Below are 14,337 nucleotides of genomic sequence, written 5' to 3'. Positions count from 1 at the left end.
ACCTCTTCTCGTTGTGCAGCGTTTTCTGCCACACTTTTTCCTTCCCACAGACTTCCCACTGAGGTGCCTTGATACAGCACTCTGGGAACAGCCTATTCGTTCAGAAATTTCTTTCTATGTCTTACCCTCTTGCTTGAGGGTGTCAATGATGGCCTTCTGGACAGCAGTCAGGGCGGCAGTCTTACCCATGATTGCGGTTTTGAGTAATGAACCAGGCTGGGAGTTTTTAAAAGCCTCAGGAATTTTTTGCAGGTGTTTAGAGTTAATTAGTTGATTCAGATGATTAGGTTAATAGCTCGTTTAGAGAACCTTTTCATGATATGCTAATTTTTTTAGATAGGAATTTTGGGTTTTCATGAGCTGTATGCCAAAATCATCAATATTAAAACAATAAAAGGCTTGAACTACTTCAGTTGGTGCGTAATGAATCTAAAATATATGAAAGTCTAATGTTTATCAGTACATTACAGAAAATAATGAACTTTATCACAATATGCTAATTTTTTGATAAGGACCTGTATTGTGGCCTTCATCAGGCTAATCTCATAAGCATGTGTATGGAGCCGGCTTTCCAAGTGTTTTTTATTGATGACCTCCTCAATATCTGAGCAGTGAGGGTCCGACACCCGGGACCCCCCGCTGATCAGCTGTTTGACAACAGCTTTTCCAAGGCCATGTGACATCACGTTCATCAGTCATTTGGCCTAGGCACAGCTCAGTCCCATTGAAGTAAATGAGACTGAGCGCATTACCAAGCAAAGCTGCCATACAAGGTACGGCGCTGTGATTGGTAAGCAGAGAGAAGGCCGCGGCGCTACTGCGAGCGCCACTGCCTTCTCAAACAGCTGATCGGTGGGGTCCCTGGTGTCAGACCCCCACTGATCAGATACTAATCACCTATCCATAGGATGGGTCATCAGTAAAAAACACTTGGAAAACCCATTTAACCATTAAGAAGGTTTGGCTGTTTAAGAATAAAAGGATATTCCAGTTTCGAAAAATAAAAGCTGTATGTCTCCATGTCCAACTGAATCCCATCTTGTATCCAGGGTAGAGGTGACCCAACAGGGTCCTAGAGCCCCCTGCAAAAGGGGCTTCTGCCATGGAATACACAGCAGATTTTGCCTTTGCAAATGCTGCCATGTGAACACGGCCTTAGACGCTTTCAAATCAGCACTATTTATTTCCATTCTTCTGCTCCCAAAAGGAGCCTTCAAAGTAGATGTGAATGTAGCCCTACTGCGAGGCCAAAAAAGTATTATGATGGTATGGAGATTTTGCAATATACTAGACGATAAATAAATGCCCAAAATTCTCATTTTCTCTCTCTTTTGCTTGATTCTCATCATAGAATTAGGTCGCACAAAGAGAAGAACTGCAAAATTGTTCAAGGTGTTAGAATATCAGAACTTACCTGACAATACCCAATGTTTGGATTTCTAAAAGCATAAGCAGTGAGGACTCTCCTCAAGGCAGAAATTCCAATTTCATTTTGGAATGCAGGATGCTCGGGAAGGGAACGATGCAAATCCCTTTCAATCTCCTCTGTGGCAAGGTTGTATTGACCCATAGATTTCTCAACCAGTTCCTCATAATAACCTGGGTGTGTCGCCATCTCATTAATAGCCCCTGATAACAGAATGAACAATTAGCCATGGAACTTAAGTAATCCAGCAGACAATCTACCTACCTGCACAGGTGACTTACCAGAGAACAGCAGCCACAGCTCTCCTCGCATTCTCTCTGGGATGCCTTTCAGTACCAGGTCTCTTGTTTTCTGTGTGCGGTACATACAAATACCTTGCCCATATTCTGCAAAATGAATCTTCCAAGCTTGCTCCTTAAGAAACTCTTTGGCCTTTGAAGACACAATAAAGTGCCCACTGTCATTAGTATAAAGTAGGGTACTTGTAATATATGTGAGAACACATGTGAGAAAACAACATTTCTGAAGAAGTCTGTGATCTGAGACCACCATGGTTTTCTATAGTAGTGGACATGCAGTGACCCGTCAATGCTAAAGCTGCATTTTCAGGTTCAGCATTTTAAAAGGTTTACTGTTATGCTAACTTATATTTAAAGGGAACCTGTCACCGGGATTTTTGGGTATAGAGCTGAGGACATGGGTTGCTAGATCGCCGCTAGCACATCCGCAATAACCAGTCCCCATAGCTCGGTGTGCTTTTATTGTATATAAAAACCGATTTGATACATATGCAAATTAACCTGAGATGAGTCAGAGCTTGAAAATATGACTCTTCTCTGGTCACACAAGATAGATATGACTCTTATGTTACTTTGCATATGTATCAAATTGTTTTTTTTTTTACACAATAAAAGCACATAGAGCTATGGGGACTGGGTATTGCGGATGTGCTAGCGGCCATCTAGCAACCCATGTCCTCAGCTCTATACCCAAAATCCCAGTGACAGGTTCCCTTTAAGCACTATGTGATCCAGCAAGGCTGTGTATAGGAGGAAAGAGTTATCTGGCAGCCTTGGTAACCCATTGCTGGGTTATGGACTATTCCCATTTGCCGTGGTTATGGTAGTGTAGGAAGTTCCTAACAAGCCAAGCTAGAGAGAAGACCGGTTTTGGTGTGCTCTGCCAAATAGGCCCTGAAAGAACTTTTCTCCAGGGACACATCTTCCCTGAGAGTGAAGCAAGTTTACTAAGCAACACAATCTGAGGAAAGAAGCATTGAACGTTTACAGATGGTTGAGGACCATAAAGGCTGTGTATGGACTAGACAGTAAGGGTAGTTTCAGACAAGTAAGTTACCTGCAGGGAGCACACCCTGTTTGGGAATTCTGCTCCCTTAACAGGACCTATAATGCTGTGTGTCCCTACCTGACATCGGCTGTGATGATTTGTACTCACGTTATGCAGTCAGTGCTAGTCACTACAGCGGAGGTCAGGCAGGGACACAGCATTATAAATAGTTATAATGCTTTGAGGTCCGGTTATAGGAGCAGAGTACCCTCACAATTCCCATAAAGCGTGTTTCCCATAGACAATCTGAAACTACCCTAATGGTAACACACACTTATGGTTTTGGACTTCACTACCCATAGTCTGGGTAATTGCTTCTGGGACCTGCTACGCTCCTGAGACGAATTGGTCACCCGTCTAAAAGAGTATTCTGAGTATTTTTTTTTAAATGTGATTATCAATAGACAAGTTGTTAATTATTTAAATTTGCCTACTGGACACACGCAAGTCAAATTCTGCTCCAGGCCCTTACTGGATCACTTGCTGTATATCGTGTACTGTACGTGATCCTTACACAGTTACATCCCACAATGAACATGTTAAAAAGTCATCACTGATGACAATGGGGTAGATTTATCAAGACTGGCGTTCCCATATGCCACAATAGTAGCGTAAACACATTGATAAATACCCCTCTGTGTGACTGTCTGCCCCTGGTAAAACAATAGATTTGTGAAGCTTTGATGGCACTAAAATTAGGTTCAGATTTGTGCTCGTTTTGCCACAGTGGCTGCTTTGTCTACCAGCCAACTGACTTGCCATGATGTGGCTGCATTTCATTCTCAACTTATTTAAAGTAACACTTCCACAAAACTCTTTATTCTCTGGCCCATTAGAAATGTACATGATGTAAACTGTAGTGAAGGTAATCTTTAATGACTGTATTTGTGAGTTATAATCTCCCTTCTGATCCTCAGCTGTGTCACGTAACCAACACTCTGCCTCTCCAACTGACACAGGACAGAAGGCCAGTTACTTCTCTATTCATTCATACGAGACTGACATTGAGGCTCCCATAAGAATACATAGAGAAACTGGCTTCCTGTCCACAAACATAAAATGCTGTGTTATTTGGAGTGTCAGAGTGCTGGTCACATGACACAGCTGAGAAGCAGAAGGGAGGGGATAACTCACAAATACAGACACTGGTAAGAAGATTACCTTCACTATAGTTTAGGCTGGGCTCATGTCACGTTTTTGCTATCAGTTTAACTTATACAAAAAACGTATACCTTAACGGATTCCTCAGACTGATGCCATACAGTGGCATCCATCACCATGTAACTCTCTAACAGGTCTGAGCAAATAAAATAGTGGGAGTGCTTCTTTTACTGTAAAACTGTATAAGAGTCTTGCCTCATGTCTCAGCTTTTCTTGCTTCCTTGCTTTATAAGACTGGATATAATATATGCAGTGTAAGAAACTGCTGGGAATGAAATTCCTAATCTGAACACACTTACAATTCATATTCTGTCACCATTACCGCTGCTGTCTTTCAGCAGGAAGCCATTTACTGACTCATTTTCCTCCGACATCAATGACTTGATTGAAAATCTGAGCCTCATTAAAACAAGTTATAGAACAAGAATGACAAAACCTGGGATCAGAGTTGTCAGGTTCACGCTCTGTACCCTAGCATGTATGCTGTGTCAGGATTGTGCTGCCTCTTCTTACCAATTTAGGGTTGAATTCCTCGGGGGACCTCCTACGATACATGGTCATTAAAGTTTGTGTTGCTGTTGGAGCGCTGTTTCCATTTAGGTTTATGTGTCGGTCTCTATCTGCTTCCATTCTTAGTCTTTGATGAGGACTGCAGGAAACAAAACCAGTGGCCCTGGAGTCAGCCTGCAAACATGAACGGACACATATTACAGTACATACACATCACCAGAGCCATTTTTTTGTCATTTCAAGTAATAAGCAATGGTATAATAGAAATGTGCTGTATTTTAAATGCAGGCAGCACGATATAGAGCAGAAGGAGCCGAGCAGACTGATATATAGTTTTATGGGGAAAGATTCAGTAAAACTTGTAATTTATACATTTAAAAATCTGCTCTTTCCATGCTTAGGAGTCAAGTGGGAGGTGCCACTCTGAATGACTAATCATACAAGGAAGTCGGTCAATCACTGCGCAGGTCCACCCACATGACTCCAATGCATAAAAAGAGCACAGATTCAACTGCAAACTTTACTCTTTCCCCACAGAACTATAGGTCAATCTGCTCAGCTCCTCCTGCTCTATAACATGCGGCCTGCATGCATTTCATGGCGACAGGTATATTTTATGAGAACCTGAAGACAATACAGAGAACTGGGTTACAAAGTCAATGAAAGAGCTCCTTTGCATCCCCCTCCTCCCAGAATTCCAGAGGAGCATGTATGGCCTATAAGTCTCCTCACGCTGATTTAGGTGCTCTCTACCTAAGGAGAGATAGTACCCCCCTAAAGTCAATGATTGTAATGATGCAGTTTGCTGTATACCTAATCATCAATGGAAAACAGAACCAGTAACTTGAGAAGACAAGTGTGTATACAGGTCATCACGTATTTTACCTCCTCCTCTATGCTGCTGTCGCTGCCAGAAATATCCTTGTCAAAGTACATTTTCAAGGTAGTCTGCTGCAGGAAATCCGATATTCTCTGCACAAGAAAGTCTCTGTCCTTCAAATTGGCAAAGAGAAATGTCATTCTGTTCTTGGTGCTGATAGACAGCGGGCTGGGCAGGACACTGGAGCTGTCAGCCTTCTCTACAATGGTCACCTACACAAAGGCAAGACATTCATTTACTACACAAAGAGAAAGCCACTGGCAGCTGGATGACGCACACCAGACTCACTCATTGATTATAGTCTGAAGAATAAAATATAACTAGGCTTAAAAATATTACATTATTATTATTATTTTTTTTATATGCTAGAAAGGCAGCAGCACCTGTGGAGAACCTCATACTCGCCTGCTCCTTACTGCTCCATTCCAGCTTCCTTCACTGCTCTTCCAGTCTCTGTCAACTTCTGCATGGACAGGGTGACGTGTGCTAAGTGGAACATCACTGATGGGTCTCCTGGCGCTTGGGGACTTATCACTACTAAAGCCAGTCATTGGTTACAGTGGCAACATGACCCCAGATGCACAGTGGGGAGCACGCGAGTATGGATTTCTCCACAGGTACCCAAAAACTTGGACAACCCCTTTAAAGAGGCTCTTTCTATATTCATATACCGTATTTTTCGCCCTATAAGACGCACCGGCCTATAAGACGCACCTAGGTTTTTGAGGAGGAAAATAAGAAAAAAAATATTTTGAACCAAAAGGTGTGCTTTTGGTGGGTTTTGAACTAATTGTGGTCTGTGGATGGCACTGTTATGGGGGATCTGTGGGTGACGCACTGTTATGGGGGATCTGTGGGTGACACTTATGGGGGATCTGTGGGTGACACTTATGGGGGATCTGTGGGTGACACTTATGGGGGATCTGTGGGTGACACTTATGGGGGATCTGTGGGTGACACTTATGGGGGATCTGTGGGTGACACTTATGGGGGATCTGTGGGTGACACTTATGGGGGATCTGTGGGTGACACTTATGGGGGATCTGTGGGTGACACTTATGGGGGATCTGTGGGTGACACTTATGGGGGATCTGTGGGTGACACTTATGGGGGATCTGTGGGTGACACTTATGGGGGATCTGTGGGTGACACTTATGGGGGATCTGTGGGTGACACTTATGGGGGATCTGTGGGTGACACTTATGGGGGATCTGTGGGTGACACTTATGGGGGATCTGTGGGTGACACTTATGGGGGATCTGTGGGTGACACTTATGGGGGATCTGTGGGTGACACTTATGGGGGATCTGTGGGTGACACTTATGGGGGATCTGTGGGTGACACTTATGGGGGATCTGTGGGTGACACTTATGGGGGATCTGTGGGTGACACTTATGGGGGATCTGTGGGTGACACTTATGGGGGATCTGTGGGTGACACTTATGGGGGATCTGTGGGTGACACTTATGGGGGATCTGTGGGTGACACTTATGGGGGATCTGTGGGTGACACTTATGGGGGATCTGTGGGTGGCTCTTATTGGGGATCTGTGGGTGGCTCTTATTGGGGTCTCTGTGTATGACAGTTATGGGGGGGATCTGTGGATGACACATATATAGCATCTTATGCTATGTGTCATCCACAGATCCCCTCCATAAGTGTCCCTGTAGTGAATGACCCTCAATACAGGTCTGGGGGCCGGCATCTGGCTTTATAATGACAGCGGGGCCCGTGCAGTGACTGTATTCTACTACACGGGCCCCGCTCACTGTATAATCGTATATCTAATAGTAAATAGTTATGTGCATAATCGCATAATGAGCGGAGTACTTAGAACTACAAGCGCTCGCCGAGAGGAGGCAGGAGGCAGGCCGGGAGGACAGGCGCTGGCAGTGTGTGAGTCATACGTCATGCGCCCACGCCGCCTGCTTCATTCATAAAGTGGGCGGCGCAGGCGCGTGACGTATGACTCACACACTGCCAGCGCCCGTCCTCCCAGCCTGCATCGCGGCGGGTGTATCATTGAAAATCGCAAAATAATTTGCGCAAAAAATTCACGCGAAAATTCGCAAATCGCAAAATAAGCTGCATTCGCCGTATAAAGACGCACTGCTATTTTCCCCCCACTTTTGGGGGGGGGGGAAAGTGCGTCTTATACGGCGAAAAATACGGTCATCACTCTCACCGATAGGCACCATACTAAAATATGTTCTCTCATGAGCCAATCTCAGGGTCCACATCTGGACATCATTTTCTTTACATTCTGCTTGTCTAAAATGTCAGTCATGCATGAGCTATACCCATGGACACAAGGTCTCAAAGGATGGCTCCATCTTTATGCAATGTGACAGACAGAAATGAGATGCTGAATAACTTTTCATATTCCTCATTTTTTCATATATTTTTTTAACATAAAGGTCTTCTGTAGCTGGAGAGCTGTGCATTGCGTGAGAGCTTACTTGGCGGTCACACAGTAGATGAAAGATAGTTATCCCTTTAAGGCCCCATGCACACGGCCGTGTTTCACAGCCGTGTGCGGGCCGTGGAACCGCGGCCTGGATCCCTCCTGAGAGCAGGAGCGCACGGCGTCACTGGTTGCTATGACGCCGTGCGCTCCCTGCTGCCGCCGCAATACAGTAATACACTGGTATGATCTATACCAGTGTATTACTGTACTGTGCCGGCAGCAGGGAGCGCACGGCGTCATAGCAACCAGTGACGCCGTGCGCTCCTGCTCTCAGGAGGGATCCAGGCCGCGGTTCCACGGCCCGCACACGGCTGTGAAACACGGCCGTGTGCATGGGGCCTAAGGGTAATTTACTGCAGAAAATCCACGTCAAAATCCATAAAATTTACATGCAGATTTTGCTGTCGATTTCCTGCAGATTTCACCCTTTGCATTGCAAAAAATATATAAAAAATCCCCAGCATGCACTATGAACCATGAATGATATTTATAATCGTAACCGCAGGTCAATTTATACTGTGGATTTTTTATGCAGCTTGTGGATGAGATTGGTTTAAAAGGGTTATTCAGGAAGTTGATATTGATAGCCTATCCTCAGAAAAGATCATCAATATCAGATCAGCAGGGGTCTGACTCCCGGCACCCCCACCAATCATCTGTTCAAAGAGACCACAGCGCTCCATGATCGCTTAGGAATCTTCCTAGACCAGTGACATCATGTACATCGGTCTCATGGCCTAGGTGCAGCTCAGTAACATTCAAATGAATGGGGCACAGCTGCTATACAATGTATGAAGCTGTGTTTGGTAGGCTGTGAGGAGAGCGCTCCGGTGATCGCTGAGGCCTCTTCAAACAGTTGGTTGGTAAGGGTGCAGGGGGTCAGACTCCTACCGATCTGATATGATAGGCGATCAATATCAAATTCCCGGATAACCCCGTTAACACTAATTCAGTTTGCTGCTCCTGTAAGACAGTGAGGATCTACCAATAAAGACACCTTTTCTTCCAATATCAGCCAGTACACGGTGTATCTAACTTAGTAGTCATCCTTAGAACCATAATGCCATCAGTTAATCACAGAGTCACCCGGGCTTCATGGAAGTGCCCCTCATAATATTAGGTATTTATATTGAATTCCATTAAATATATAGAATTATTTTTTAACACAGCAATAGCGCCATAATCATGTACATGACGGACATTTCCTTTTCGGCAATAAGTTAATATATATATAGTGTCATAATTATCAGAGCCGGTGTCCTATTATCTGCATCATCTATCCATGAGATACACGTACTGTACCTACTCATCCACTATACTAGTGATAGATCACTACACAGCAGACTGAGCCCCATGAATACGGCTTATACACCACAGATCAGGGACACGGAGGCTTTGAGAAGCTGAGGTTTCTCCATGATTGCCCTTCTTATAGAAATATAATTAGATCAGGCACAAAGCGTAAAAGAGGTAATTTACCAAATGACAACTTGATTAAATGGGCCAGAAAATGCAGCTGTCAAACAGCTAATTTCTGAACAGACTTTCTTCCAGAGTGACAATCTCAGTTATTAAGTGACATACAATTGTAAATGAAGGTAATTTCTCAGAGGCCGATCCTCCTCGGTGCACACAATGACAATAGAGACCAGTAAGTATACCAACCTCTCTCAGCGGGATGATCAGACTGCACAGATTCTCTTCTTTACTGGTGAAGCAAATGTAATTTGTGGAAACAAACATTTGCCCCACAATATGCAGTTTACTGAAGGGGGTCCACAAAGTGCAGGCTGTATGTCCATCCAACTTTTCATCCTTCGGAAGACGGAAGAGAGCGCGATACCGTTCACTCTTGGCTCGAGCATCTAAATCTCTGTAAAACAAGCACAAAGAAGTTATGATACCAGCACCTACTCAAATAAAACCTACCATCTCCTATATCGGATTTATTGAGAACTTGATTACATACACAAATCATTTCCCATAAACCCTGTAGAAATATCTCCTAATTTCAAGCACATCCCCCAAACTTACTCCTCCTTTCTCCACCTTGGTCACACTCAAGACAATCCCTAAAATGTCCACGTTGCACTCCAAATTTTTAACATTAACCTTGTCTTCACTTCTATCTAGAACTTTTCCTGCATCCATTGTTCGTTCTCTTATCAAATTCACATTTCTGCAACCTAAGACACTCTCCTGCCTTAGGGTGTCGCTCCAGCACCCTTATCTCATACCTAAAGTCCCCTTTACATGGGCCAACACAGCAGGCAGTTTTTGGGAACAAATCAGTCAGTCATTCTTGATAATTGCCTGTTAGAGGAGGTGAGAGCTGCATTTACATGTTGCAATCATCTCCTCTATATGGAGAGTAGTGACTGCCACTGTGATCGCTCATCTTCAAACTGAAAAATTGCTTCTGAGCAGCAGATAACTGTTTAGACAGCAGAAACAATGATGTAGGTGTCTGCAGCAGTGATGCTTTCAACTAATGAACGAGCTTGCTCGTTCATCGGGTGATTAGCAACACCTTTACTCAGGTCAATTATTGGGAACAAGTGTTCCTAGGAAAGGTCCTTCCCAATAATTGCCCAATCATTGGTCTGTTTAAAGGAGCCATAACTAATGAGCTTTGGTTGGACTACACACTGCTCTTATCAATATAGGTCATAAGAAATATAGAGAAAGTGCATTTTATATGGGTCCCAACAAGTGATCAAGGACTTGAATACTTCAAGCACTGCATTGTTTGAACTTCCACTCACCTCTTTAAGGTAGATACTTTTTTGGGGGATTTCTTTTTTAATTTGGGAAGGGATCGGTCCTGCTCAAACCCTTCATTATCCAGGAGTTGCCTCATAGCTATGTTGGCAAGCTGCTCCATCAATTTAAAAGTCTCAGAGATGTTCAGAAAAACAGAGAAGAAATGTTCACTAGAGCGAGTGCTGACTTTAATCATGTCTGGGAGAAGTAAGGTAGCCATCTTTTCCAGTTGTGTTATGTCAACCCATCGGATCACCAGCTTGGCTATGAAAACATAGATGACAGTTTACCGACAGCAAGAACATTGCTCAGTCATTGCCAAAGGTCTTCTACACAAACAGAAACATAATTATTTGTAGTGGCCAGAAAGCCTGGATCCGTTACTGTCTGCATTAATATTTCTCTATGGCACATCCTCGACTTTCATCTTTTGAAAGATATGATCAATAATATGGTCAACCACTTTGTAATTTAGGGGAATTCTATTTAATCCTTCATTTATGTGAGTCCATTAATACTTTAAGAAATAGGAAATTAGTAAAATGAATTATTATTAATAATGTTCTATTATGAAAATTTTTAAATGACCACTCAAAACAATATTTCCGCATTCACAGGAGTTCTTGGACCACACAAAACTTTATGACCTTTCAAGAAAGATGACAACTCCATTCTACTGCTGGAGCCTGGTATTCTAGAAAAGACAGGATAAGGCTATGTCCACAGAATTCTGGTATTCTGTTCCCGCACAGGAACACAATAATCGGAATTGCCGTGTCTGGCATATGTCGGAGATCACCGATGGCCTTCACTATAACAGGGTCTGCCAGGTTTCTGGCATAATACTGGATTTCTTTTAGAGAAATACCGCTGCATGTATCAAAACTGCTAAACTCTCTTTAAACCTAAACTAATAGCTACAACATTTTAATCAATACAGGTTTTCGAGAGCATTATAAGGAATATAAAAAGCTGCGCTGTGATTGCTATAGGCAATAAAGATTTTTTTTTACATTTATAAATCTCCTTTATTTCACATTTACAATATTACATTTAATTAACAATACTAAAATTGAATAAAAGATTTCATTTTGAGATATAAAATGGCATAGTGGATATGGTTTATCTACAGGTTAGGCAGCCCCGTCTTATATTCTGCACAGAACAACTATAGACAACATCCTTGAGGGAGTTTAGTTTAGTAGCAGTAACAATGTATGACACATAGTAGAAGGCACTTAATAAACAAATATAATTTGATCAAAATGTGTGCACAAATAATGTCGCTATATAAGGCCTTATTCAGACAAGGTCTTTTCATATTAGTGTGCTGTCTAAGTGTAGAACAGACCGCACACAAACTGAAAGCCGAACACATTATAGTCAATGGGCCATTTTGCATGTCTGCTTTTCCATATGGACCATTACTCTGTATAGAGAAAGTTTCAGCATGCACTACTATAGTCCGATTCTAACACTACACTCGGCCACTGAATTCAATGGCCCAGACATACTAATGTGTCTGCGTCTAGAATCTGTAAAAAGGGGTGAGGGTTTGTGGGATAGCGAGCATGGCCTAATATGCAATGTTTTGTGTGATATTTCTGGTGTAAAATTCTGTCACAAATTAAGACAATCAATAATTGGTAGAGAGTCAGAGAAAAGTGACTATCCCTGCACCACATTTATCATCCAGCCTGAGCCCCACTGATAATTCTGGTGCAGGTCCTAACAGACGGTCTAAGTTTGGGCCATCTATAGGTTTAGTAAATCTGCCCCAATTGATCAACGAGAAAAGCAGACAGCACGCAAACATCATCCATGTACAGTTCTTTTCAAATCGGATGTTTTTAGCAGATGGAACATGGACATGTTTTAGAAAAGTGAACGTGAATTAAGCCTAAGGGTCTATTTTCTCATTAGATACCACATTATCTCATAGCCACAGGTAGGGATTTCTTCCCATATAAAGTGGTTACATCCATACATGTAAAACATGAATAGGTAGAAACTTTGTCACAAGGAGTATTGTCATGTACATGGAGGGACTTTGTTATGTGCTTATGAAGGACTATTTGGATGGTGTTGCTCTGGACCTGTTGAAATTGATCAAAATTCAGGTTCTGTATATTTGTCTTAGGAATTATTACCGTATTTTTCGCCGTATAAGACGCACTTTTTTACCCCCAAAAGTGGGGGGAAAATAGCAGTGCGTCTTATACGGTGAATGCTGCTGATTTTGCAGAGTTTTCAATGATACACCCACCGCGATGCCGTGCGGCGGGTGTATCAGCTGTGAGGGAGGAGGGGCTGGGGGCCGGCATCTGCTTTTATAATGACAGCGGGGCCCGTGCAGTGACTGTATTCTACTACACGGGCCCCGCTCACTGTATAATCGTATCTCTAATAGTTAATTGTTATGTATATAATCGCATAATGAGCGCTGTGTATTACTTACAACTACAAGCGCTCGCCGCTCGGTAGGTAGCAGAGAGGAGGGAGGAGGCAGGCTGGGAGGACGGGCGCTGGCAGTGCGAGTCATACGTCACGCATCTGCGCCGCCCACTTTATGAATGAAGCAGGCGGCGTGGGCGCATGACGTATGACTCACGCTGTCAGCGCCTGTCCTCCCGGCCTGCCTCCTCCCTCCTCTCTGCTACCTACCGAGCGGCGAGCACTTGTAGTTGTAAGTAATACACAGCGCTCATTATACGATTATATACATAACAATTAACTATTAGAGATACGATTATACAGTGAGCGGGGCCCGTGTAGTAGAATACAGTCACTGCACGGGCCCCGCTGTCATTATAAAATCAGATGCGACCCCCACCCCCTGTATTGAGGGTCATTCACTACAGGGACACTTATGGAGGGGATCTGTGGATGACACATAGCATAAGATGCTATATATGTGTCATCCACAGATCCCCCCCATAACTGTCATACACAGATCCTCATAACAATGCCATCCAGAGAGCCCAATAAGCGCCACCCACAGATCCCCCATAAGTGTCACCCACAGATCCCCCATAACAGTGCCATCCACAGACCACAATTAGTTCAAAACCCACCAAAAGCACACCTTTTGGTTCTAAATTTTTTTTTTCTTATTTTCCTCCTCAAAAACCTAGGTGCGTCTTATGGGCTGGTGCGTCTTATACAGCGAAAAATACGGTAATTCAATTTCCTTTCATAAAAAGTTTAATTTCTATCAATTGGAAGAAAACTGAATATCTGTTACACTACCTTCTTTTCCTAATAGGAAGGAGTAGAAACAGAGGTGGTTGATGCTTAGGTACATCCATCCTTGTCGGGGAACTCTGCCCTTCCAGTAACTGCATGAGTAGTAGTTCACCAACTTCTCTTCTTCTGGCATGCCAAATAGCTTGTGGAACTTCACTATGGCTTCCTTAAACTTATCTGTATCATCATCATCTTTTACGCCATTGATTTTATTATACTCTGCAATGATACCCTGGAGAAAGTAAGGGCATATGACGTAGTTATCAATGGAACTGGATCATTTGTTGGCTGGGTATATGGGTATACAGTAGTCAAACATTTTTTATTTTTTCCTTAAACATCAAAAAGGATCATCTTTGGCACTCTCCAAACTTTAATTGCAATTTGCACTAATGCAAAAAAAATAGAGTATGTACAGATTTAATCATTTTGTTTGCTTAACTACCATGAATGCTATGTGACGTTGCTAAGCAGGTTGCTTTTTTGGATTTAAATGGGTTGTCTAGCCTAGGGGATGGCAACCTCAATACTCGTAAC

General features: G+C 43.1%; 1 protein-coding gene across 5 annotated transcripts in view; it reads right to left on the bottom strand.

Annotated features, from left to right (window-relative positions):
- TBC1D9 (TBC1 domain family member 9) overlaps positions 1-14,337 on the bottom strand; it is a 107,487-nt gene that overhangs the window by 75,608 nt on the left and 17,542 nt on the right. For all 5 annotated transcript variants that reach the window (XR_006390836.1, XM_044300720.1, XM_044300734.1 and 2 more), the window contains exons 4-10: positions 13,804-14,032; positions 10,557-10,818; positions 9,457-9,664; positions 5,330-5,536; positions 4,448-4,618; positions 1,708-1,858; positions 1,415-1,629 (exon numbers count right to left, since the gene is read on the bottom strand). Coding sequence is in view for 4 of the 5 variants with exons in the window: in XM_044300720.1 (XP_044156655.1) it covers positions 1,415-1,629; positions 1,708-1,858; positions 4,448-4,618; positions 5,330-5,536; positions 9,457-9,664; positions 10,557-10,818; positions 13,804-14,032 (1,443 nt within the window). In the remaining variant the exon portion in view is untranslated. The remainder of the gene's footprint in view (positions 1-1,414; positions 1,630-1,707; positions 1,859-4,447; positions 4,619-5,329; positions 5,537-9,456; positions 9,665-10,556; positions 10,819-13,803; positions 14,033-14,337) is intronic.

Source organism: Bufo gargarizans, chromosome 1, assembly GCF_014858855.1.
Source record: "Bufo gargarizans isolate SCDJY-AF-19 chromosome 1, ASM1485885v1, whole genome shotgun sequence".
NCBI lineage: Eukaryota > Metazoa > Chordata > Amphibia > Anura > Bufonidae > Bufo > Bufo gargarizans.
The sequence above is the reverse complement of the archived record's forward strand: the minus strand, read 5'-3'. Positions and strand labels throughout refer to the sequence as shown.